The following is a 22,691-nucleotide window of genomic DNA, read 5'->3' as shown; positions in this document are numbered from 1 at the left end:
GAGTGAGACATTGATGCCGATTTCCAAGTGTTGCAGCTTCCAGGTTGAGGTTGGGGGAATATCAAAGACAAGCGCCAAATGGAAGGGAACTGGAAAGAAGTTCCGCATCCAGTATCAGATGCCAGGGCAAGAACGTGCTCGGTCGAGGTCGAAGAAGAAGGTCCGGCTGGGCAAGCGGCAGACATGGGTAGCTCCGGCACCTGCCAGCTGTGCCTCTCCCTCCTTGCTTGTACCTTTACCATGGGAAGGACCTTGGCATGCAGCTACCTACCTTACCCAACGTACCTGATTGTAAGGTAAGGTACTTGGGGAGTTGGGGTGAGCAGTGGAAACAACGACCATGACAGCAACACACAAGCAGGTTGTAAATAAAGTGCAAACAAACATCACTTGAATTATTTTGTTAAATGTGTCGTTTGCACGGCCAAACAGTGATGATCAGATTGTTATGTACCGCGTACAGGGTCCCGGTGGTGCCAGTTGCTAATTGCAGAAAGACAAGGAGGCAAGGGGGATGGAGTACCTAGCGGGCCCCGTCTCTCAAGCATCGAAGATCGCAAGGTGCAGGGCTGCGAACCAAGGAGTCACAGTAAATGCCAAGGCCCAAATGGAAGGAGGTTTTAGAGCTCCCAACAGTAACAGTCACTGTGACACTAGGATTAACTCCTTGCTCCCCTGCTCATGATCAGAAATTCAAAATCACCACTACCGGATGCACGGCCCATTTCTCATCTCGTTTCGGCCGACCTTTTATTTTTTTTCTTATTTCCTTCCTTCCCAAATTTCTACTAGGCGGCAAGCAAGCAAGCAAGCAAGCAGACACAACAAAAACAAGCTACCTTTGGTATCCGTAGGTACGGAGTACCTAGGTTCCATTTAATTTTCCCACTTACCTTCCTTTTACGCTGCGTGCTTACCTAAGTTTAAAAGCACGGACACCTCTTTTTTTTTTTTTTTTTTTCCTTTTTTTTTTTTCCTGACTCCCCGAGACTGGTCTTCGAGGTTTCTCATCCTTCCCGTTGATTCCTTCCGCGGCCCCTCTCTCAATGGAGCACCTCAGCTCTTGGCAAGAAATATCTGCCATTCCAAATAAACTTCCATTGTTGACAACCTTCAAATTGATGCATGATGGAATGCATGGAATGATGCACATTGCACTCAGGACTAGATGCTCTACTTCGTACTGTTCACGTCACCACATCTTCCCTCATCATCCCACACACGCACACACACAAAAAAGGCATCGTTCCACTGTTCACGGCACGCCGCACCACCCACCTTCCGTCCTGTTGTGATGCACTGCGGTCTGCCACCACTGCCAAACTCCACGTTGCATCCCTGCCGTTGTACCGATTGGATCCGCACCACTGGGAAGTTCCCCTATTGCTGACTTGCTGTCTATTATTTCTGCTGCGCACCCAGAAATCTTTGCAAAGGCCAAGTCAGAAAAAGGGTCAAATTTTGAAGATCAAGAATAGCTCGCTACAATATCTGAAGACTTACCTACCTACCTTGCTGAGTATCCAACGACCCATGTCGCACTGCCCGTAGGCATCAGACAAGCAACAATAACTGGCTGTTTAGTCCTTGGATTCACCAAGCATTAACTCTGCCTCGGTACTTCCGTCCATGCAGCAGCTTGCAGGCGTTGGCTGGCGACTTGGCGCACGCCATCAGCCACAATTCGTCGAGTCCCCTTACGCAATCCACTTGATAACGCGCTTTAGTCAGCGGCCATCTCTCACTCAAATCTCCGTTGCTCACTCACTTCCATGTCACTCACTCATTCACTCACTCACTCACTATCCAGACTTTCATGAGCATAACGGAAGAGGAGGATTCCATTGAGCAGTGTAGTAGCAATCCCTACTTCCGACTATGTACGGATACAAACGCACATCAAATGACGCTTCTCCGAGGTATGGAAATTTGTCTTTGGACCATCACGATCCTCACTGGTCGCAATTTTCCCCTTTGCAGGCCATCATTCAACTCCCTCACGCGCCAGCTCCACCCTCATTTCGGCTCCGCGGCATCGTCAACAGGCCTGTACGAGTGAGGGGCCGCGATTCGCGGCCTCCGATCGGCGTCTGTCAGCACCATCTCCAATCCCTCCCACACGGCCACGCCTCTTTACATCTCTTCATCTGGCTTAGTGCAGGTAGATGCAAGACGTCCAAGAATCACGCTATTGCTTTCCCAACCTAACAGTTGAACTTTAGCTTCAGCTGGTCATGACACTGCGTAAATGGCAGCCTAGAAATACGAGCTGTTTAGGTAACAACAAGCATTCTTACTGAGCATGGAGGTCTGCGGACCGTTCCTCTTCTCTTCACGGCTCAAGATGTGGGGTGTATAAGATTTTGAACATTGAAGCATCCGTACTTAATGCTCAGACGCCAGTCAATTCCACTCCTTTGAACACTACGGATATGGATACAAATAGGGTTTCTGACTATCTTATTCGCACCGTTCCTGGATTTACCCATGTAACTCTTGCATTTGTTACTGTATGATCTGAAGAGGATTGAAACCCCTGTAGACTGGATAACCAATATGAACCTCACCTTCCTCTTGGTGATCCTTGCTCCTACGACACGACTCACGACATGATTGATTTGCCTACATTTTCACCGTGGACTAAATGGACTAGGTAAAGTATCTGGTATCATTATCATCAAGAGAAATGGATGACAAGCTCCTGTACGTCCGGTGAAAAGCCTCTGCCTTCGCACATCAAGTGTCACTCGTCAGGCCGGAGCCTCGCCTAAGCTTTTTGTTGGTAGTAGGAGAATGCAAACCATTTCTGTCCTCTCCATGCCCTGGGGCAAAGGGGCCATTGAGACCCAAAGACTCAATCATAAGAAACCATACTAGATGTACACTTATCTTCCTTTTCCCTGCTCAAGTCTCGCTGAACTATCCATAAAGGTGGCGTTCGCATAAAAATTACGTGATTAAGTAGTTGAACGTGCGGTAACCGCCAAAGCTAAAGCCTCTAGAATAATAGGGTGAAAACTTCATCATTTACACGCCAGTGAGTATGAAGCAAAGTAGCTCATAATATCCACGCCGACTTCTGTTAACCTTGGATCTCAGTGATATATGACCGCCTGTGTACCTACATTATTGAACGCCCACAATATCCAGTCGAAAATTCCTACAGTGGTGGCCGCCTCTTCAGATGAAACCAGGATTCGCCCTAAACAAGTCCCCTGCCTCATCTCAGTCAGACAGAGTGACCCCCCTCTTTAAACATACTCGAATGTGTCATGTCTTTGCGGTGAATTGAAGTAGTTGTCCGACTTATCCGCCATAGCCTTCTCTCGCCGTGTCCCCAAGAACCATGCAGCAAGGGTGAGCAGTGTGAGGCCAACTGCAAGGACTGCGAATAGCCAAATGTGTTTCGATACCATAGACTGACCTTCAACTGCCTCCCAGTTGAACATATCCATAGAAAATATAGCCTATGGTTGTCCTCATTTAGTACTTACAGAGGAACTCATGCAAAGAAGTCTCAGCAAATTGCAATAAATGGCTTACCGCAACACTAGATAGGGGGAGATATATCATTGTCAGAAGCGCGATTGTCCTCATCTGAGCGCTCTCGACCTTTGTTTGTACTGCAATGGCAGCATTCGCTTTTGACATCTTGGTGTTGGTCTTTGAGTCTTGCCTTGCAATGTGGTTCCAGACCTGCCGATGTCATTACTACCTTTGACTCTTGGAGTCAAGTCTCGCGTCTGAAAGATGACTTACTGTTTGCATTGCCAATGATGTGTTGCAAATCATCATCTGGCACTCATCAATCTTATCGTCGTATTCTATCATGATGTCGTCCACCCTATTCTTCATCTTTGTTCCTACTTTCGCCATCTCTGTTGCTCTTGGCTCACTCTTGTGAATGTACTCAACCCCGCTGAGAGACTCGAGCTCTGTCGTTATGATGTCAATCTCTTTTGAGAACTTTGTCAATTGTCGTTTTGCCATACGAATTTGGTCCATCAAACTCTGGCTTTTAACACAGAGAGATAAATGCTGTTGCGCCTTTGAGCCGTCCGTATCTGCGTCTGGACTCCAGGGATGTGTCTCGAGCTTCTCTGATCGAAGTGTGAAATCGTCCAACAGATCTTCGACTCTCTCAACCAACCTCGCTCTCTCTAGCTCTTCGAATATCCCTGGCATCATGAGTGGGTGGAAGGCTTGTTTGCCTGCTCTTCGCACTTTTGACTCAATGCTTCTCATCTGGTCATCGTTACAACCATACACCACAGCGAACGTGGTCCCGGTACTCGGTATGTAAGTGGCAGACATTGCTAGATCGTCCGGCAGACTTGAAGACATGCGCGCAGAAAATGCTATAGTACGTGTCAGACTCTTGAGGTAGACAGTAGCGAAGGAGGAACGAACACATCTTGAGATGACCTGACGTCGCGTCATCTTCACGGGCGGAAGAGAAGCACGGGACCAGTCTTGCTATCGTTCGTTTAATATTTCGAGATACGTGAAACTCTCTAGTGATTCTTTCCCAAGTGTTTCCTGTAAACGGGAGGTATTGTATTCTGCCGGGTGCTTCGGACATCGGAGGAGCCCTGCTACACAGGCTATTCGGAATCAGTATATCATGCCATAGTAGCATTGCCTGCTTGTGATGTAGAATAGAACGTTTGAATACCCAGTATCTAAGAACTTTCGACTCACATCACACACAATCCTGGCTTCAAGTCCCTCCAGTCAGGAGAGCTACTTTGTGACTGTTGGCACTTGTAGTCAGCATTGCTGCTTGGCTGGTGGAGAATGCTTCAAACTTACAGAGCTAAACCATCGCTCCCAGTCTTCTTTGGTATAAAGGGCTTGGCTTGTAGGCTATGGAGTGTAAGCCACCCCGAGAGCTTTATGTAACAGGTCGCCACAAACCTCCTCACCGTCTAGGGATGTGAGCACCACAGCCTTTCGCTCGGAGTATCCAAAGAAACCAAGATCTGACGCCGACCATGTCATTGTCTCAATTGGTAAATCCATCCTTTTAACTTGATGTGTCAGTGAGTATTGATTCAAGAAGACTTTCAAGCTCCTGGGTTCTCAACTCCGCGAGTATTGAGATGCGTGGTCCGTCAGAGGTAAGGACCTTCTTGATGGTGTCGAACGACGGTTTCTCTGACAGCGTCGATATTATTCCCTGTGTATGTCGACTTCCTTGAGAGATACATGTATAAGTATGCGAAAGTCGGCTCTAAGATGGAAGCTGTTTCCGTAGCGTCGTTCATAGTTTCTACACTTCCAAACCTCTCTCGACATCCTGCTCTCTAGCCTGCCTCGCAGGACGCCTTTGGCTGGTTTAGTATGCCTCCATGCCCCCTGCCCACACTACGCTGGCCGGGACCAAGACCAGTCAGTATTATGTAGGCTTACTCGCATTGCAGCAACCGAAAAGCCTCTTTGCCTAGTGTAGCTATGCAGGCAGATTCGAGGTGCGATAGGCAGTGTTCATGTATGTGTTGTCGGGCCGCCATTGGGTTCTTCTCATGCATCATGCAAGACAGGGCGGGCGGACATCGAAATCAGGATTGGATACCTGCACGCATGATCCTATCCTCTCTAGACAGAGAGACCCGCCATTGAAGCTAGCTCGGATGCCGCCCCCGCCGTTTTTGCCTTTTGAGGTCTCCAACCACTTCTTCCCCCGCCTCAATTTGGACACCGAAAACCAACAAGCCTCTCATACAAATTGCTATGAAGCACACCTTTTCGGCACTTGAGGGAGAATACATCATAAAGCACCGAGAGCCCGGGATGTCTTTCTTCCGCAAGAGCTGGGGCCGCGGTGATGAATCAGAACCGAAGGCAGAACCTGAAAAGAGTAGTACGCAAGTAACACAAGCGACAACGAAACCAGGGCCGGGATCAGAATTCCCGTTCGAGGAGAGGATGAGAGCGAGATATCATGATTCTGCAAAGTTGAAAACATCACTGGATTCTATCTATGGCCAAGGGAATTATAAAGTCAAGGTACACTGCTGTTACTATAAGACATGCTCATTTACGGCCGGTACATGATTTACTGACGATAGCTTCAAACAGGAAAGAGCCAACAGATTCATCCTCATGCTGCCCAAGCCACTTGAAAAGGTCTGATATACCCCCTGGTAAATCCACAAGTTGAACTAACGAACTAACGTATTCGGGTTTGGAGGGCGAGCTAGCAGTGATCGAACAGCGCATTAGAGTCCACTACAGCGATTGAGTTAGTAGTTGGCTTTCAAGCTCGGGATATGGAAATTCTGACCTTTCGAACTGAAACGTTGTCTCAAGGTCGGACATGTGTGGACGCCCTGACCTTTCTTCTTTGAATCGTGTAATTGATGAAATCTAAAGTTCGTGGTCTGACGCGGGCTCAATGATAGCTCATGCTACTGGGTTTGAGCTTGAGCATGAAAAGATTTAATCCATTCACCTTCCCGGGTCTTGGGAAAGTTGCCTGGGCTTCTCAGCCATCTCTTTCGCGAATCTTAGCTTTTAGGCTTGAGATAGTAATCGGGGTCGACGGTGCAAGCCTTCAAAAGTTCGTTCATCCTTTTGCTCAATAAGCTTGATGGGATTCTCGTCGTGGACTCGGGATCTAGCATGCGGTCTCGAATGACGTCAAGCAAGTCCGAAAGGTACCAGGAACAGTCGCGGTGGTTCTTGAGTTTCGTTATCCATTTGGTAACCGAAGACTTGAGATAAGCCTTCTTGTCTTTGATTGAGAAAAAGACATCAGAGTCGAAACCATGTTTATCTTGTTCCAGTCTGAAATCGGGAAAGGTTTTTTCCACGTCTTCGAGCCCGAGCAAAAACCAGGTGACATATTCGAGGAACACACATCCTAGGCTGAAGATATCCGACCTTGGTGACACGAGACCAAATTCCAGGTCAAATTCGGGGCAGCGATACGTTGCCGTTCTTTCCAGGCTGTTGGGGTCTTGTTTTGAGCGGGAAACTTGAGTGTGCAGTCGCCCGAGACCGAAATCCGCCAAGGCCAAAAGACCAGGAAAGCTATCCGATTTGAACCAAAGGAAATTTCCTGGGAGAGAGTCTTTCAGTCAGTCGTGTATGAAATGGGATAAGAGTAGTCAATTTACCTGGCTTGATGTCCCCATGGCGCCCATACAGTTGCTTGTTGGAGTCTCGGTCTTCTAGATATCGTACAGTTGGTTCGCGATCGTTGTGAACATAGCGAAGAGCTTCGGAAACTTCATAAAATTGAGTCGCCATCCACTTGCAATGCCGTTTATCTCTCACTAGAGCTTCATTGCTCTGCCAAAACTTGTTCAGTGTTCCATCGGCCCAGTCAAACAAGAGATAGAATGTTGATTCTCTTGTCGCTGCATTCTTAACCTCGAATGTGGCCAGGAGCTGTATGATGTGTTTCTTTTGATAGTTCTGGGCAGTGGAAACTAGTGACGACAACTCGAGATTGAAACTGTCGCGACTATGCGATGTGAGTTTCTTCAGCGCAAAGTAGCCTTGTGGATGCCGAATCTAGATGGGTGAAACTGTTAGTTAATTTGATCCCTACCCAGGCCCTTCTCAAGGTCTGCTCTACAATGTAACTTACCCCATGTACTCCAAAGTCAGAATGACCTTCGTGAATCTTTACTTTGTATACCTCGCTGAAGCCCCCGTATGAATTCCCACCAGAATCTGATTTTCTTTCTTCTTCCTCAACCTTAGCCATAACCTCCATCGGGAAGACGTCTCCCGTATCTAGAAGGTAATGTTGATGTGTTCCATGCTCCCATTTGATGAAGGGAGAGCACATGGAGTAGGTCCATTGGGAAAATCTATTACGATCTTCTGGTCGACGATAGCTATTGAGTAGGCGATGTTCCTTGTGCTTCCTGCACTGAAGCGTTCGACGTCTGTCGTTGGGTACCTTTCGAAGGGGCAGGCAGCTATCCCTCAGCTCATCAGTCCACATGTGTTTTGATATATCCTCGGCTTTGTCAATTCCAATCAAAATTGCGAGTAGCTTGACACAGGGCGACTTGGAGCCATCTGCGCTACCATACTGGATTTCTCTGGCGAGCTGATCTTTGTCCTGTACGCCTTTGAAGCACTTGAGCACATGAACAGCAGATAAGACTCGGCTGTGTGTCATGATCTGTTCAAATGTGCGCCTTGGTATAAAGTCCTTGTCCGGTTCAAGAAGGTCAGGCACCATGGCAGCCGCTTCGTCGAGTTCTTCGGCAATGATTCTGATAACATCGTGTTCGAAACGAAACTCTTCTGGTCGCCTGGATGCCCCAATGGATCCTCGGCTTGCTGGATTTCGTTGTTCGCTCTTCAGTCGAAAGGACTCGCCTCTGTCATGGATGTGTGTGACTTTCTGCGGATTATCCAATACAAGCTTTCCTTGTTGGAACAGCAGCCTAAAAACCTCTTGAGGTTTGGTTGCCATGATGCAAGTAATACGTAGTCTGACCTATGCAATGTTAGGGAGTCCAGCTCTTAGCCAAAACCCACCGGTCAGTGAACTTACCAATGATGTCCGACTGGTACCTTTGCTAGATGGTGGCTCAGTGACGGACCTCAGAGCTGGTTCTCGCAACTTATAACCACTGCCTATCAATCAAATGTGATGCGCAAAGACGTCGCGCCAGCGTAGAGGAATTCCACGAGGCGACGCTACGTGAAGAAGTGCGAAATCCACATGCACGCAAGATGGAGAAATGGGGCCGGGATGGAGCAGATCTTAAAGCCAATCGTACACAGAAAATGGGCTGTGAGAGTTGAAGTACCTTTCTCAGAGTCTATATCCCCAGTTGATGGAGTGGTGCCTCGGACCATGATTTGCTGGCCTTGCCATCTTCTTGCCAGTCTCTGTCACACATCCTTGGCCTTATTAGGAAAGCCTCGTTGACGGGCCTTGCATCTAATGTAGAATTCGGTCAGCGAAACGGCCGGAGAGCACATGGCGATGGCATCTTGATAAGGCAGAAGCAGTAAGGCACTGGGGCGCGCACCAGGATCTCAACAAGCCGCAGCAAGATGAGGGCAGTATCGTGATTGGTCTGGTTATTGTGTCTTGCACTTAACCGCAGTTGGCATTCCACACGTGCCGTCAGACAGCCTGCTTATTCCATCTGAGAAAGCCCGACGAAGTGTATGCCTAAGGAGGCCTCGGCCCACCGCCCACCTTCATCCCTCACGCCGAGCAACAGCCCCCACAGGCTGCCTCAACATCGCCTGCAAGGAAGTAATACGATAGGAAGGGATGAGCTTTCCAACCTGTCAAGAGAGCAGTGGCTCTCGTTTCTATATGTTCTGGATGGGCGGAGTACCTAGATCTTTGGGAGTGTCTCGAAGAGTTTAGAGGGGGTAGACGAACTAGTCTTCGGGACTGGCGTTGATGCTTTTGGGGATTCAATCGAGATGAAAGAAAGCATAAGAGCAATCAATGAGAATGGACTTTCAAAGATTATTCATATTATCCGACTCCTACCATGAGAATAGTCGAAAGGTTTGAAGTTCCGATGCCCCAGATGAGCCTGTTGAGAACGCGCTGCGCAAGATGCTCCAACGAGCAACACTGCACTGTCGCGGCAAGACACGGGATTCGATGGCTTGCAGCACCAATAATCAGCCCACTTGATGAAATTTGATATGGCAGCGAAGTTCGAACAAACCAGATTGTATGTAAGGAGCGCACCCATGACAGTGAGGGATTGCGAACCTTGCTTTTATTGCCTGCAGTGTAACCAACATGCATTGACAACACACTAATACTGCGGCTCAGTCGGTCAAAGCCTCAAGGCGAGGGGCTGGGTCGCCCGTGGTCCGCCTCGACCCTTGTCTCATACCCAATCAACAAGCCAAGGTTGTCTGCGTTGATGGCCGGGAATCTGGTGGGACAACATGACCAGTGAGACCCGTGTGACAATGATGTGGCGGTCAGGGACTAGACGACCACATCCTCATAAGTTGAGTAGGTCCTCGATGAGGAGCTCATGGGAACGACTCTTGACCTCACAATTAAGTGACTAATCACTATTCATTGGTAGCAATGTGCCGACTCTTGCCACTCTGATCACCCGGCCGATTCTCTTTTTCGCGGGCCATTTCCAGGTTAAAATAGGAGTTTCGCTTCCGACGACTGTAGCGCAAGGCGTCTGGCTGCCTGCTTTCTCAATCGCGCCCTACTAGATCCTCGAACAATCACCTTGTCGATTTCGTACCTCAAATTTGAGTAAGCGTCATGACCTGGCAGCAAAGACGTACACCTTCCGGCAAGGTTCAATGGCAATGTAATCAGGATGGCACCCAGAATGCCATTATTTCTGCATCTCAAGTCAGCTCCAGCCAGCTCAAGGAATACTTGGACACGAATTATCCGGGACAGTACTCAGTACAGGTAAATTTTCTATCCGCCGCTTTTGAGTTTTACCTGCCGTGAGGAAACTAATCATGGCCCAGCTGAAACGGGATAAATTCCGAATCACAGTTGGGTCACGCGTCCGTTAGCTGCATCGTAAGTCTTGCACAAAGAATAGCGACACCAACAGTGACTGATCTCGAGATACTAGTAGAACTTCGCGCCCGTATTATGACCGACCCTCGCCGCAATGGGCTTGGATCTAGAGCAATTGCACCATAGTGCTACATGTACAGAAGGAGTGACAAAGCTTGCGCGTGCAGTGCGCTGGGATACTTCACAAGGCATCGGCTCGGTATAAATAGCATAGCTAGCAATAGCACAAAAACAACCATAAGAGATTCTCAAAGAAGACGAGCTGGCGTAAACGCAAAAACCAGGCAAGGCCAGAACTTCAAAAAGGTTCAATGATGCACGCAGCTAGGCAAACAAGAGGCTAAATCTAGTCGCTAGTGTTGAGATATAGCGCAACATAGCTGAAGGCGATATGGCTGACAATCAATTCGGCATGATAGAAGGCGTGCTAATTGCTGTTATTGAGAAGAGAAGAGGAGTTTGCGGATAGTATAATAGATTGTATCAAGTGGAGGGGATCTTTGTTCTGAATGGTAAAGCTGAGAAAGTCACGTTGTACACCGGTTGACTCCTTCGGGCCTCACAATGTGAGTGCACGAACCTTTCTTTCCACCGCTGCTAATGCATCCATGCCATCATTCTCATGTTTTAGCTTCATTGCCGCCTTTTTGAACTTGGTATCTTGGAAAATACGGTCAACTCCAAGCCTGATTTGATCTGTCGAAGGCCTCTGGGTCGATAGACTGACGCCAAGGCCAGCGTAAACTGCCCGCATAGTAACTTCAATCTTCTCCTCGCTTTCTCCTGCTAGTACAATGGGAACACCGTTCCTCACAGCATGTGTTAAGGCGCCATATCCCCCGTTGGAGACAAATACATCGGTATACTCAAGCATAATGTCGTAAGGCATATAGTCCACGACCCTAGCGTTCGAGGGAACGACAAAGCCATGAGGGAGTTGAGCGCCACGGCCACCCAAGGTTGCAACAACGAGGATGTCTTCAGTTTCAGAGAAGGCTTCGATTGTTGGAAGAACGAGTTCGGAGTAATCCATATTGACAGTACCTTGGGAGACGAAGACCACATGCCGGTATTGATTGTCTTTCTGAGCTCTCTTGACCTCTGACCACCATGAAGGATACTGAAAGCTTGGAGCAGCGGACTTACGAGGCAAGACACCTGCGAATTCCACAGATGGTGGTAAGTCCGAAATGTTGTATTCAAGGCTGGGAGAGCAAAGCTGCAACGTACAGTCATGCGCCGTGTAGCATGAACGGAAAATGTTTGTCTTTAGGATGGCCGTACACCCAGTATCCTTCATGGCCTGCTGCCACGAATCGATCATAGGTTTCATTGGGCCTCGCTCAACCAACTGTTGGAGAACCGCATTGCGCTGACGCCCTGAGTCGGTGGCGTCAGCGGGCAAGCCAAGCGAGACTGGTCCCGTGTCTTGACTTTCCATCATAAAAGCTGCCACACCGATGCCAATAGACTTGGGCGCCGTATTGAAGCCTTGAGGCAGAGGACGGCCATGTCTGAAAGGAAAGAGCGACCAGTTGAAAATGTCTTCGACAACAATGATCTGGCGGTCTGGATTCCGTGCTTGTAATTGGGAAAGAACCTCCTCCATCTTTAGCGTTCGTGGAGGAAGTGTCTCCAAGAAAACAGCTTTGATCTGCGCAGCGAACCGCTCCGGACCAATCGGCAAAGAAGCTGCTTCGCGGAGGGCTTGGTAGGTCGTGTTGGTCATAGGGCTGTTGGTAGGAACCCACTCGGCGCCCGCCTCTTCAACTTTGTTCCGGAAGTCTTCAGTTGTAACAAACACAACTTCGTAACCCTTCTTGACGAGGTATGCTGCGATGACAAGGAGCGGGTTGGTATGACCTTCTCCGGGGAAGGCCGCCATGAGAATGAGAGGATTGCTTTCTGAAGCATGTTGAGTGACTTTTGATTTGTTGACCGTCATCGCGTAAAATGTGATTGATCACTTGTACCTGGAAAAACTTCGCAACCAGGAACAGATGGCTCTTGGGCCTCTTATAAATACGTGCTCATAAGTCTATGATCATTCACGATGTCACCATTTGCTTATGAAGCATGAATGGAAACCATGCATCGTGTAGTAACAAATATGGACCATTCGCAACGCGTGGGGATGGACTGAACGACGATTGAAGATTTTGGTTGGTTGTTGAAAGCACGTATGGATACATTTGCTGACCAGGCTTGGCGACCGAGCAAAGACACGGAGTGATTGTTCATGGTTGAAGGCGTATTCCCCCGACTGAGACACTCATCGTGAAGTGCCAGAACAGCCGCTACGTGGAACCGAGGGGCCCCTTGCAACTTGATATAACGGTTGGGCAACTAAGCATCCAATCACAAGCTTAAGAGTGCTTATGGCTAATTGATATTCCAGTTGAGCCGCTGCGCGTAGCGTTATCCAACTTGCACATGAGGTGTTATCCGGGTACCAAAGCTCGCGTATTGGTGGGAAAGACGCGAGGCGACAATGCTTACAGAGATCAGTAGCCCAACTTGGACATGAAGACTAAGATCTTGGCACTGGTGATCTTTCGGGCTTGCGCTCGGGATACCTTGAGCTCCTTTGGCGACTCGGTGTTACGAACGGCGCTGTGAGTAATCTTCCTACGTAATACGCCACCGGACCCTTGATACCTGCTTCTACCCTGAAAAGGCCGTTGCGATATACGGACAGCTTGTTCCTAGTGTTCATGCTACATTTGACAAAGTTCTCGCTAGTGACGCGGCTGCTCCCGCATCTCAAAGCGGACGCTCTCACTTGATACTCCATAAGGTAGCTTTGAATCGGACCACATTCTCTTCAGAAAACCATCACTTGACATTTGGAGCAGTGTGATTTTCGCTTTCACGCCAATACAGCGGGTCTCTGCATCTTTGCGTAGTATTCCTCCCGAAATGTGAGGTGGCGAGGCGCTAACGTCGTGTTCTCGGACACATTGCACTAAACGCGAGGCGCGAGCGCCTGAACGGCACCATTCACAGTACTTCATTACTAAGCGGTTGCCAAACTGTCCAGGTACTGCCTGAACAGATTTGAGATCTTGAGATCGGTAAATTCTCACCGCCTTCGCCTTGAAAACATAGGCGAAGCTAAAATCAATCTTCCAACCCATATTTATTACATAAGCCTCACTATTGTGAATACTGTCAAAGTCCTGTCGTTAATTTATAGTAGGCTTACAACCACACTCTTAGCGTTTAAGACCAAGAGACCGCAGACGTTGAGACCAGCTAACACGTAGGGAGACACTGCTCACTCCTCAGTCAACTTGTGCAGGCTGATATACTTCTCCAAGTGTGGCAGTATGAACAAGATACTGCCATATCCTAACATGTCATCATTGGTTCTTGTAAATACGTCTTCATGTAAAGCTTTCTATCAGCCAAAGTCCATTGTACTATACTAGAGCAGATTCCTGAGAGGTTATGTGACTGAAGTAGCGTAGTTGTCTATTTCAGAATGGTCACAGACCCTTTCTGTCTCCAGTTAACCTCCTGGCATTATTGAAACTTTCCACATCCGAGAGTTCATGAATGGGATCGACCTCTTTTAACCACAATGTGCGTGTTTTTCAAGTCAGATTCCTGAGCCACACGGTAATCTATTAAGTACTTGCGAGGATGGTCTGTTGCATACATATTTGTGTAATTCGAGATTCAAGTGCGTCATGAATCGCTTTCCGATGTGTAGAGGCCCGTTGACAAGGTCACTAGGTTGGCTGGATCCCTCAAGGCCCAATTAGGCGACCTTGACTCAACAGGAAACTAACACATATTGCATCAAATTGTGGATTAAAATGATACTTTCAGTCTTGAGCCGTGGAACCTTCTGATAGCCGGCTGCTATTTGGTAACATCACTTTTCCACCGAGCAGGCTCGGCTCCCCTTTGCATAGATTTGTGGTGCCGACTGCTTATCTAACAGCTGGGGGTTTAGGAAGGGTTGGTGAAATTGAGGCATGTCTGTTATCAGGAATGCATGCATGCCGTATTCTCACCTCTTCCTCAAAGTTGTCTTCAGCCAACTAAGTATGGAAGTGGCCACTTTGCAGCTGTCCATTCTATCCTCTTTGTCAATTCTCCCCTCTCGGCAGGCAATTCGAAGTACATGGCAAGGTGTAAACCCTTGATCAAGAAGGATCCGTGATTCGGCTCGTCGAAGTCATCTCTGATCGAATGCAATTCCCTAGTATTCTCGACGAGTTCCATCGTATTAGGCAAGATTGATTCCGGGTGGCTTGTAATATTGTTGGAGTCTCCGCGCTCACTCGAGTCAGATGAAAGTATGGCCAACTGCATATTCCCGTAAATATTCAGAATTATCCACCTCAATCCAGAGCCAGAGACGCTAGGTGCTTTCCAACGTCGGCGAAGGCGATGTGTCAAAATGATCATCGACTTTTGTCGGATTATGACAGAGGTTAGCAAGCGAGCATGACTCTTGATATGTGATTTTTTGGTACTCTTCATTTGAACCTAATCTGGGGTCGGCCTACGCCGTAGTCGAATCAAACCTTATAGGACTTGTTGAATCCCTTTGGCGTGCAGTTGCAGGTGAGCTGGCCTGCTAGGGCGGACGCTAATCTAATAAGCGCCCGCAGATCTCAAGAGACCCTTGACTTCAAGTCCGAGAACTCCGGACACGAGGTGGCCGAATGCAGAACATAGCTTCGAGACGGACTTTCGGGAACAACCATCAAACAAAGAAACAGGCTTAATTGGAATTTGAAATAAGTACAAGGATCAACCAAAGTCTATTCCAAAGCCAACAACGCTACTCAAGCCCACTCTCTTCGCATTCGCAGCACTAGGGAGTTCCGATTGGAAACAATCACATTTTAGGTTTGCATCGCGGGGCTAAACCGGCACAGGGCCGCTTGACCTGCAGTGCCGACAACGTGTGCGTGTACCGCCGACGAGGAACGAAGCCAACGCTTCGGCGGGTGAACGCAACGGTAACTTTATTAGTGGAATGAACGAAGAGGGGCTACGAATGCCCACGGTGATGTTGGAATGGGTAGCGCAGAAGGCTAACTCAATGATGGCATTCCCTCATCTTTGCTCTGAGACAGGGCGCCGAGTAAGGGGGTTCGTGAGCATACATCTAAAGTGAGGCCCTTTGCCAGATTCTGCTCGACGTACTCGGCTCCCACACCCTCCTCTTTCCTCTGTGCGTTCATTGACCATGATGCAGTCGTTCGTTTCGGTACTTTGTTTCTTTGCCCTGCTTACGCAGGTCTCTGCTTGGGGCCCGCGCAAGTCGGATCACGGGCCCCCAGGTCACTATGGAGGTCGACAGAAGCATGGTGCCAGCTTTACGCCGGACTTTGTGTTGAAAATGACTTACGAAAACGTCTCAATTGGTTGCCAGACAAGAATGTCGGCCCTGATCAATGGCACATTGTTCGGGCCGACGCTCAGACTCAAGCCTGGGCGAAGAAGTTGGATCAGAGTCTACAACGATATGCCAGACCATAATGCAACCATCCACTGGCATGGTTTGAGCATGCGCATGGCACCTTTCTCTGATGGTAGCCCATCCGCCACCCAGTGGCCTATTCCACCTGATCATTTCTTCGACTACGAGGTCTACCCCCTACGATCCGAATCCGGTACCTACTTCTACCATTCTCATGTCGGCTTCCAAGCTATGACAGCTTCTGGCCCACTGATCATTGAGGACAAGGCCGAGCCCCCCTATGCATATGATGAGGAGAGGATTGTCTTCCTCACCGACTACTTCAACAAAACGGACACCGTTATCGAGAAGGGTCTCGTGGCAACACCTTTCACCTGGTCTGGCGAAACGAATGCGGTCCTCATCAACGGCGTCGGAGTCTCTGTTGGGGAGACTGCCGGAAATGGAAACTGCAAGCTACCAGTCATCGACGTGGAGCCTGGAAAAACTTATCGCATGCGCTTCATTGGTGCTACGGCATTGTCCATGGTGCAAGTAGGCATCGTGGATCATGACAACTTTACCATCATCGAAGCTGATGGTCACTATACCAAACCTCACACTGAGAAGTTCATGCAATTGACTTCGGGTCAGCGTTTTGATGTCATCTTCAAGACTAAGACCGAGGCAGAGTTAAACGGGAAAACCGACTACCTTATTCAGTTGGAGACCAAAGACCGTCCGAAGGTGTACCAGGGCTATGGCGTACTACGATACTCCAAGGCACAACCGCAGATTACAACAGCTCCAGTCACTCCTCCTCTGACACTTTCTAACAAGACGTATGAATGGGCAGAGTATGCCTTGGAACCGTTGGTACCAAACAATTTCCCCCAGGCTAGCGAAGTAACTCGGCAAATTCACATCGACAATCGTCAACTCGCGACCCAGACTACCCTTTGGCAGCTCAACGGACTGCAATGGAACGAGACTTCGACGCCTTATGCGGGAGACCAGCCCTACCTGATCAACATCTACGAGAACGGGCCGTCTGCCATTCCGAACTACACTGCCGCCATGAACAACAACGGCTGGGATCCGATTACGTTGACATGGCCGGCAAAGATGGGCGAGGTGAGTGTTTGATGCTGTTCTGTTTCACTCAATAGAATATTGAGTTGACATGATCCAAGGTTCTCGAGATTATTTGGCACAACACTGGATCACTGGTCAATGGCAATGGTGGCCTCGACTTCCATCCCTTTCATGCTCATGGCGGACATTACTGGGACATTGGCAGTGGAAATGGAACTTACAATAGCACCGAGAACGAGGAGCGGCTGAAGAACTACAATCCAGTCAAGCGAGACACAACAAACCTTTATCGATATGGCGAGAAGACAAAGTCTGGCGATGTTTCCGGGTGGAGAGGCTGGCGTCTGCGTGTGGAGGACGCCGGTGTATGGATGGCAAGTCTGCTTCATTTCCACAAGACTTGCTAGACATGAGCTGACCAAAGCCTAGATTCACTGTCATATTTTGCAACACATGGTTATGGGCATGCAGAGTGTTTGGGTCATGGGAGATTACCAAGACATTACCGGCATTCCCGCTGTTGATGCGGCTGGATATTTGCAGTACGGAGGAAACGTTAATGGCAACGCCACTTTCGCACCATCAGTCGTGCACTTCTTTGAGGAAGATGAGGAAAAATGATACCCATAGACTGAGATAATTGTTAGATTTAATGTATTGCAACTGTTGTGTCCGTAATCGTCACCAAAACCACAATGAAGCCAATAGTTGCGGACCCACTGCAGGGATGATTATGGTTTATGCAATGAATCAAAACCCAGGAGCCGCCCACGTTCTACAAGGCAGCCTCACTGTTCGTTCAGCTGAAAGTGTCTCCTGACTCATGATGTACCATAACAGCTTTTTGATGGTGAGAATAAAAAGCATTCCTGTGCCACGAGTCTTGGCAATGCCAAGGGACTATTGCATTCAGTGTCAGTTAACATTGGTTCTCAACTGAAAGGGAGATATCTCTTCCTCTACGAGAGAAAGCCTTCATGCAATTGATCCACGGTTACGATGCGCTCTGCGCCTCCCATATTGGGCTGGTACTACTCCTTATCAGCTTTTTTGTTAGTTGACCAGGACTTCTACTGCTGCATTCTTGCATTTGTTGACAGTGCGTAGTTTTTAGCTTTTGTTGCATCTCGAACCATCTATAACATTTATTTCCATCCTTTAAGCCGCTACCCTGGGCCTCGACTTTGGGCCGCTTCTCGACTACCGTGGAACATTGTCAACCTTCAGGGCAACCTCGCTTGGAAAATCCGCGAGCTCCACGAAAAGTATGGCTCAGTTGTCAGAATTGCACCTGATGAGCTGTCTTACACGAGTTCTACGGCCTGGAAAAAGATATATGGTCAGAGGTCACCAGAGTTTGCGAAATGTTTTGACGGAAGGGGGATCGCTGGGCCTAGTGTGACTAACCCAGCGATTCGCAATGGCGGCATCGTGACGGCCGAGCAGGAGCCTCACTCTCGACTTCGTAAGGCAGTTTTGCCAGCCTTCAGCGACCGTGCACTAAGAGAGCAGGAGGATATCCTCCAGCTTTACGCAGGGAAATTGATGAAACAACTACGATTCTCTAGCGAGAACGGAGCTCCTCAGGACATGGTCAAATGGTTTAGCCTTGCTGCCTTTGACATCATTAGCGACCTGGCATTTGGACAGGCGGCTGGGTGTCTAGACGATGCATCCCAACCATGGTTGCAAGTCATTGGTGCTCGAGCGCAGGGAATTGTCCGATACCAGTTCGCTATCTACTATGGACTTGAAGCCTGGCTAGAATGGCTCGCCCCAAAGGCCCAAAAGCTGGCTCTGAAGAGACATGGCGAGTTGACTGCCGGCAAAGTCAAACGCCGACTTCAACAATCCGATAACAAAAGAGATTTTATGAGTTACATCTTAAAAAACCCACAAGCTGACTTCAGCAATGCCGATCTGGTCAGGATGGCGTCAGCTTTCATTGTCGCAGGCAGTGGCACGACAGCTACTGCACTTTCTGGCATCACCTTCTACTTGTGTAGCAATCCAAAGACGTACACGGCACTATCGGAAGAGATCAGAACCGCATTCCAGACCGAAGATGAGATCTCAATGGCATCGACAGGGGAGTTGAAGTATCTTAAGGCAGTCATCGAAGAAGGGCTGAGGATATATCCCCCCAGCCCAAGCGCTCTGCCGAGATTTGTGCCTGGAAGCGGTGAGGAGATTGATGGGAAATGGGTTCCTGGGGGCGTGAGTCTGATCCGCGACGAATTGTCCATGAAGGTGATAGAAGCAAGCCGCTAACATTCTTATTGTAGACGGCAGTTGGCGTTCATCAGCTTTCCGCTGGTCACTCGGAACAGAATTGGACTAATTCAAGGGAGTTCATTCCAGAGCGATGGCTAGAAAAGAGCGACATATGTATGTTTGCCAACGACGATAAGTCTGCGAGTCAGCCGTTTTCTTATGGTCCTAGAAACTGTATAGGCAAGAGGTAAGACAGCATTACTTTCGTCCCATGTGCTTTCTAACCATGTTCCCTAGCATGGCCTATGCAGAGCTGCGCATAATATTCGCCAAGTTGATTTGGAATTTTGATCTAGAACTGACGGAGGAATCAAAGAAATGGACTTTGAGACAAAAGACGTACCTGATCTGGCAGAAAGTGCCTTTACTGGTTAGGTGCAAGGACAGACAATAGCACATAGTCATTGACCGTGGCTTGACGACTTGGCAGAAATAGAGAGGAGAAGGGAGCGAAGTATTGCATTAGTCACTCATTTGTCGTGTGTGCTATTATCAGCATTGGACCTGTGAATATCTCGGTATTTGAGGTCAGACGTTATGCAAAGCTATCTCTCCGCGAAACTCTCGTGACATATGTAAGTGTGACAACCACGTCCTCTTCTTACATAACGTAAGGATTATACACGCTTCCGTTGCGAACGGCCTCCCGGTACAATCTCTGATTCGCTTTGTAAAGGTAGAACTTCAGGCTTATGGCACTCGTACACGCAATCAGGCCCATAACCATCATCATGATGAAGGCAAGCCGGTAGCGCGGCTCATCCGAGTCAACGAAGAAGTAGGGAGCGATCAGGTTACCAATCTGACCAAGCACGTTGACTAGTGCGACGGAGATGGCTCGCTTCTCTGGCGTCCTACCCATGGTGTTGGATGTCCATGTTGATATGAGGGGGTTTGCAAAGTACATGCCCCCAACATACACAAAAGAAGCAGCGTATCGTGCTGTCTTGCTCTCGGTAGCCAGGCATATGATGTAGCCGATACAACCAAAAGCTATGGGGCCGGCAAAATGGTACCCGCGCTCCTTCTGCCGATCAGAGTGCCATGCGTTCACGAGAGAACCAAGAGCCGCAAAGATATAAGGCGGAGCAGTAAGAACTAGAGTAATTGTGTTGTTGTAGCCAAATCCCCGTACGATGGATGGGAAGAAGTTTGAGAAACCATATGCAGCTGAGATTCCGATGTTCATGCCGACAAGCAGCCACATTTTGTAGTCGAAAATGCTCATCTTCAGGCCAGCCCAAACGCCAGCTGTGGCTTCCGAAGTTGACACACGATCGGCAAGGATGCGAGCAGCAGCCAATTTGCGCATGTCCTCCGTCATAGACCAGCGGGCGCTACCAGTATTGGAATCGGGGTAATCTGGGAGAATGAAGAGAGCAATCATGGCAAGGCCTGCACCAGTTGACGCCAAAACGATGAACAGCCATTGCCAGCCTGCCAAGCCATACTTGCCTTCCAAGGTTCCAAATACGGCTGCTGCAATGAGACCAGCGGTGCAGAAAGCAAGTGTTTGGCCAGTGTACAATAGTGCGCAGCGCAACGCCATTTCCTTTCGGGTGTACCAGCAAGACATGACGTAGATAGCCTAGAGACCTGTTAGAAGAATGCTTAAGGGACGAAGGTGGACGGATTTTGGGTTATAACGTACACCTGGGAACAGAGGTGCTTCGACCACGCCGAGGAAGAATCTGACGGCAATGAGTCCCTGGTAATTCTTGACTCCACAGGTTGCTGCCGAGACACTAGACCAGACCAAAGCCATACAGCAAAGATAGAGACTGGGTCGCACTTTTCCAATGATCATATTGGACGGTATTTGACCGAGGACGTATCTTTCATTCCAAAGTCAGAGGTCGACATGAACGAAAGTAGAATTAATGGTTGATTCGCTCACCCGACACTAAGAATCGATACTGCAGTCCCGTACTGGTAGCCTTCAAGATTGAGATCTTCATCCAGGCTACTAAGGCGAGCTTGTCTGAAGCGGTTACGTTGAATCAGCAAAAGTACAGACTGGCCTTTCTCATCTCATTTAGGCAGTGACTTACGCAATAGAAGCTCGGTCTAGATAGTTGAAAAGATAGAGTACCCATAAGCATGGCATGAGGGTCATGTCAAGACGCTTGACGACCTGCTTTTCGAGATCACGCCAGTTGGCGATACCAAGAGCCTCGATCTGTTCTTCGGGGGTAGGTAGAAGGTCGCCTTTACCATTGGATTCGTTAGCCTCCATTAGAGAGGGGTTCTTGGTGACATGATCCGTAGCGGCGTTGTCGTTTCCAATGGGAGGGGGCGTGCCGATGCCTGACTGGGCTGTGGACCTCTCTTCATTGGCCATGATTATGAATGATCTCGATGAGTAACAGCTGTATAGCGCAGACAGTATCGATGAAAGGTTAGGGGAGACGCCTCTCTTTATATTTCGGAGTCCCTCACTGTTAGATTTATACTCGTTGAGCTGCCGTAATTTGGTTATTAGGGCCTATCTCCGATGTCCATATTGTGCTTCACTTCCCCATGCTTCTCCGCCATCCAGAATGGAGCTTCCCCAGACCCCGCCTCCATACTCCAGTCAAGCTGATTTCTGGCGGGTCTCCCCCAGGTCCAGAGAACCCATAGGTGAACGTTCAGGCAAAGGACTCGATAGTCCCCCCCCCCCCCCTCCTTCAACGAAATTACAGATTTGCGTGTGTTATCATCCAAATCTGTGTCTCGGAGGCCCACGGCAATGATTGCTATCAACAAGAAGCAGGCAGGGGATCATGCAAGATAGCGGCTTATCACGGTGGAGTCTCCGCGGTGAAGTCGAAATAGGCTTGGCCACTCGGCATGCATCTCACACGAAGTCCCCAAGATCAATATGAAGGTCTTTAGTTCTCGATACGTGAGCCGGCCTCCGGCTGAACTTTCTTGGCCCCGAGATATTTCGGGAAGATTCGGGTAATGTGACAAGGTCTGATGCTAAACGAAGACGAGAAACTGGCAAGTGATGGGCCTATTGTGGGGTGTATAGACATGTTTTCACGATACTGGCTTGATTAGAGGACTGGGTTGGTTTGGCAAGCCAAGATGTCCAAGAAACCAAGACCTCTTGGTAGTCGGGAGTTGACCGAACCGCCTGATTTGGACGAGAATCTGGCTGAAAGCACGACTTGGCTGCTGTATGATGACCACGCCCAGTAGAGCCGCAGTCCAAACCCTCATGGATCTAAATCCTGATCTCCACTCATTTACACGAGAGATGTTTGGACCAAGAACATCGCAATCGACTCGGACCGCACTTGAAAACCCGACATGATACGTTGTTTTCGCCAATGCCTTGGCGGGAGGAGATGCCATTAGTAGCAAAAATGCATGCTTGATCTTTACGTTTCTAAATCAAATGGG

General features: G+C 48.8%; 8 protein-coding genes across 8 annotated transcripts; 4 read left to right on the top strand and 4 right to left on the bottom strand.

Moving 5' to 3' along the window:
• Window positions 1–3,251: 3,251 nt before the first annotated feature.
• On the bottom strand, window positions 3,252–5,001 carry CPAR01_12335 (uncharacterized protein; the record flags this gene model as incomplete). Its single annotated transcript, XM_060496592.1, has 5 exons — window positions 3,252–3,467; window positions 3,544–3,696; window positions 3,760–4,476; window positions 4,813–4,866; window positions 4,918–5,001. 5 exons carry the CDS (start codon window positions 4,999–5,001, stop codon window positions 3,252–3,254), a joined length of 1,224 nt encoding a protein of 407 aa, XP_060344125.1.
• A 792-nt stretch (window positions 5,002–5,793) lies between these two features.
• CPAR01_12334 (uncharacterized protein) lies at window positions 5,794–6,244 on the top strand (the record flags this gene model as incomplete). The annotated part of the gene is made up of 3 exons (XM_060496591.1): window positions 5,794–6,009; window positions 6,082–6,129; window positions 6,194–6,244. The coding sequence occupies 3 exons, from the start codon at window positions 5,794–5,796 to the stop codon at window positions 6,242–6,244; spliced, it is 315 nt and encodes a 104-aa protein (XP_060344124.1).
• A 265-nt stretch (window positions 6,245–6,509) lies between these two features.
• On the bottom strand, window positions 6,510–8,440 carry CPAR01_12333 (protein kinase; the record flags this gene model as incomplete). Its single annotated transcript, XM_060496590.1, has 3 exons — window positions 6,510–7,063; window positions 7,122–7,521; window positions 7,598–8,440. 3 exons carry the CDS (start codon window positions 8,438–8,440, stop codon window positions 6,510–6,512), a joined length of 1,797 nt encoding a protein of 598 aa, XP_060344123.1.
• Window positions 8,441–10,237: 1,797 nt separating this feature from the next.
• On the top strand, window positions 10,238–10,503 carry CPAR01_12332 (uncharacterized protein; the record flags this gene model as incomplete). Its single annotated transcript, XM_060496589.1, has 2 exons — window positions 10,238–10,393; window positions 10,456–10,503. 2 exons carry the CDS (start codon window positions 10,238–10,240, stop codon window positions 10,501–10,503), a joined length of 204 nt encoding a protein of 67 aa, XP_060344122.1.
• A 566-nt stretch (window positions 10,504–11,069) lies between these two features.
• Window positions 11,070–12,455, bottom strand: CPAR01_12331 (uncharacterized protein; the record flags this gene model as incomplete). Its single annotated transcript, XM_060496588.1, has 1 exon — window positions 11,070–12,455. The coding sequence occupies one exon, from the start codon at window positions 12,453–12,455 to the stop codon at window positions 11,070–11,072; it is 1,386 nt and encodes a 461-aa protein (XP_060344121.1).
• Window positions 12,456–15,722: 3,267 nt separating this feature from the next.
• CPAR01_12330 (L-ascorbate oxidase) lies at window positions 15,723–17,648 on the top strand (the record flags this gene model as incomplete). The annotated part of the gene is made up of 3 exons (XM_060496587.1): window positions 15,723–17,066; window positions 17,126–17,392; window positions 17,457–17,648. The coding sequence occupies 3 exons, from the start codon at window positions 15,723–15,725 to the stop codon at window positions 17,646–17,648; spliced, it is 1,803 nt and encodes a 600-aa protein (XP_060344120.1).
• A 356-nt stretch (window positions 17,649–18,004) lies between these two features.
• On the top strand, window positions 18,005–19,298 carry CPAR01_12329 (cytochrome P-450; the record flags this gene model as incomplete). Its single annotated transcript, XM_060496586.1, has 2 exons — window positions 18,005–18,079; window positions 18,135–19,298. The coding sequence occupies 2 exons, from the start codon at window positions 18,005–18,007 to the stop codon at window positions 19,296–19,298; spliced, it is 1,239 nt and encodes a 412-aa protein (XP_060344119.1).
• Window positions 19,299–19,902: 604 nt separating this feature from the next.
• CPAR01_12328 (uncharacterized protein) lies at window positions 19,903–21,642 on the bottom strand (the record flags this gene model as incomplete). Its single annotated transcript, XM_060496585.1, has 4 exons — window positions 19,903–20,889; window positions 20,953–21,136; window positions 21,199–21,282; window positions 21,353–21,642. 4 exons carry the CDS (start codon window positions 21,640–21,642, stop codon window positions 19,903–19,905), a joined length of 1,545 nt encoding a protein of 514 aa, XP_060344118.1.
• Window positions 21,643–22,691: the final 1,049 nt, after the last annotated feature.

The sequence above is a fragment of the Colletotrichum paranaense genome (assembly GCF_030867605.1).
Source record: "Colletotrichum paranaense strain IMI 384185 chromosome Unknown Scaffold_11.1, whole genome shotgun sequence".
NCBI classification, from domain to species: Eukaryota; Fungi; Ascomycota; class Sordariomycetes; order Glomerellales; family Glomerellaceae; genus Colletotrichum; species Colletotrichum paranaense.
The sequence above is the reverse complement of the archived record's forward strand: the minus strand, read 5'-3'. Positions and strand labels throughout refer to the sequence as shown.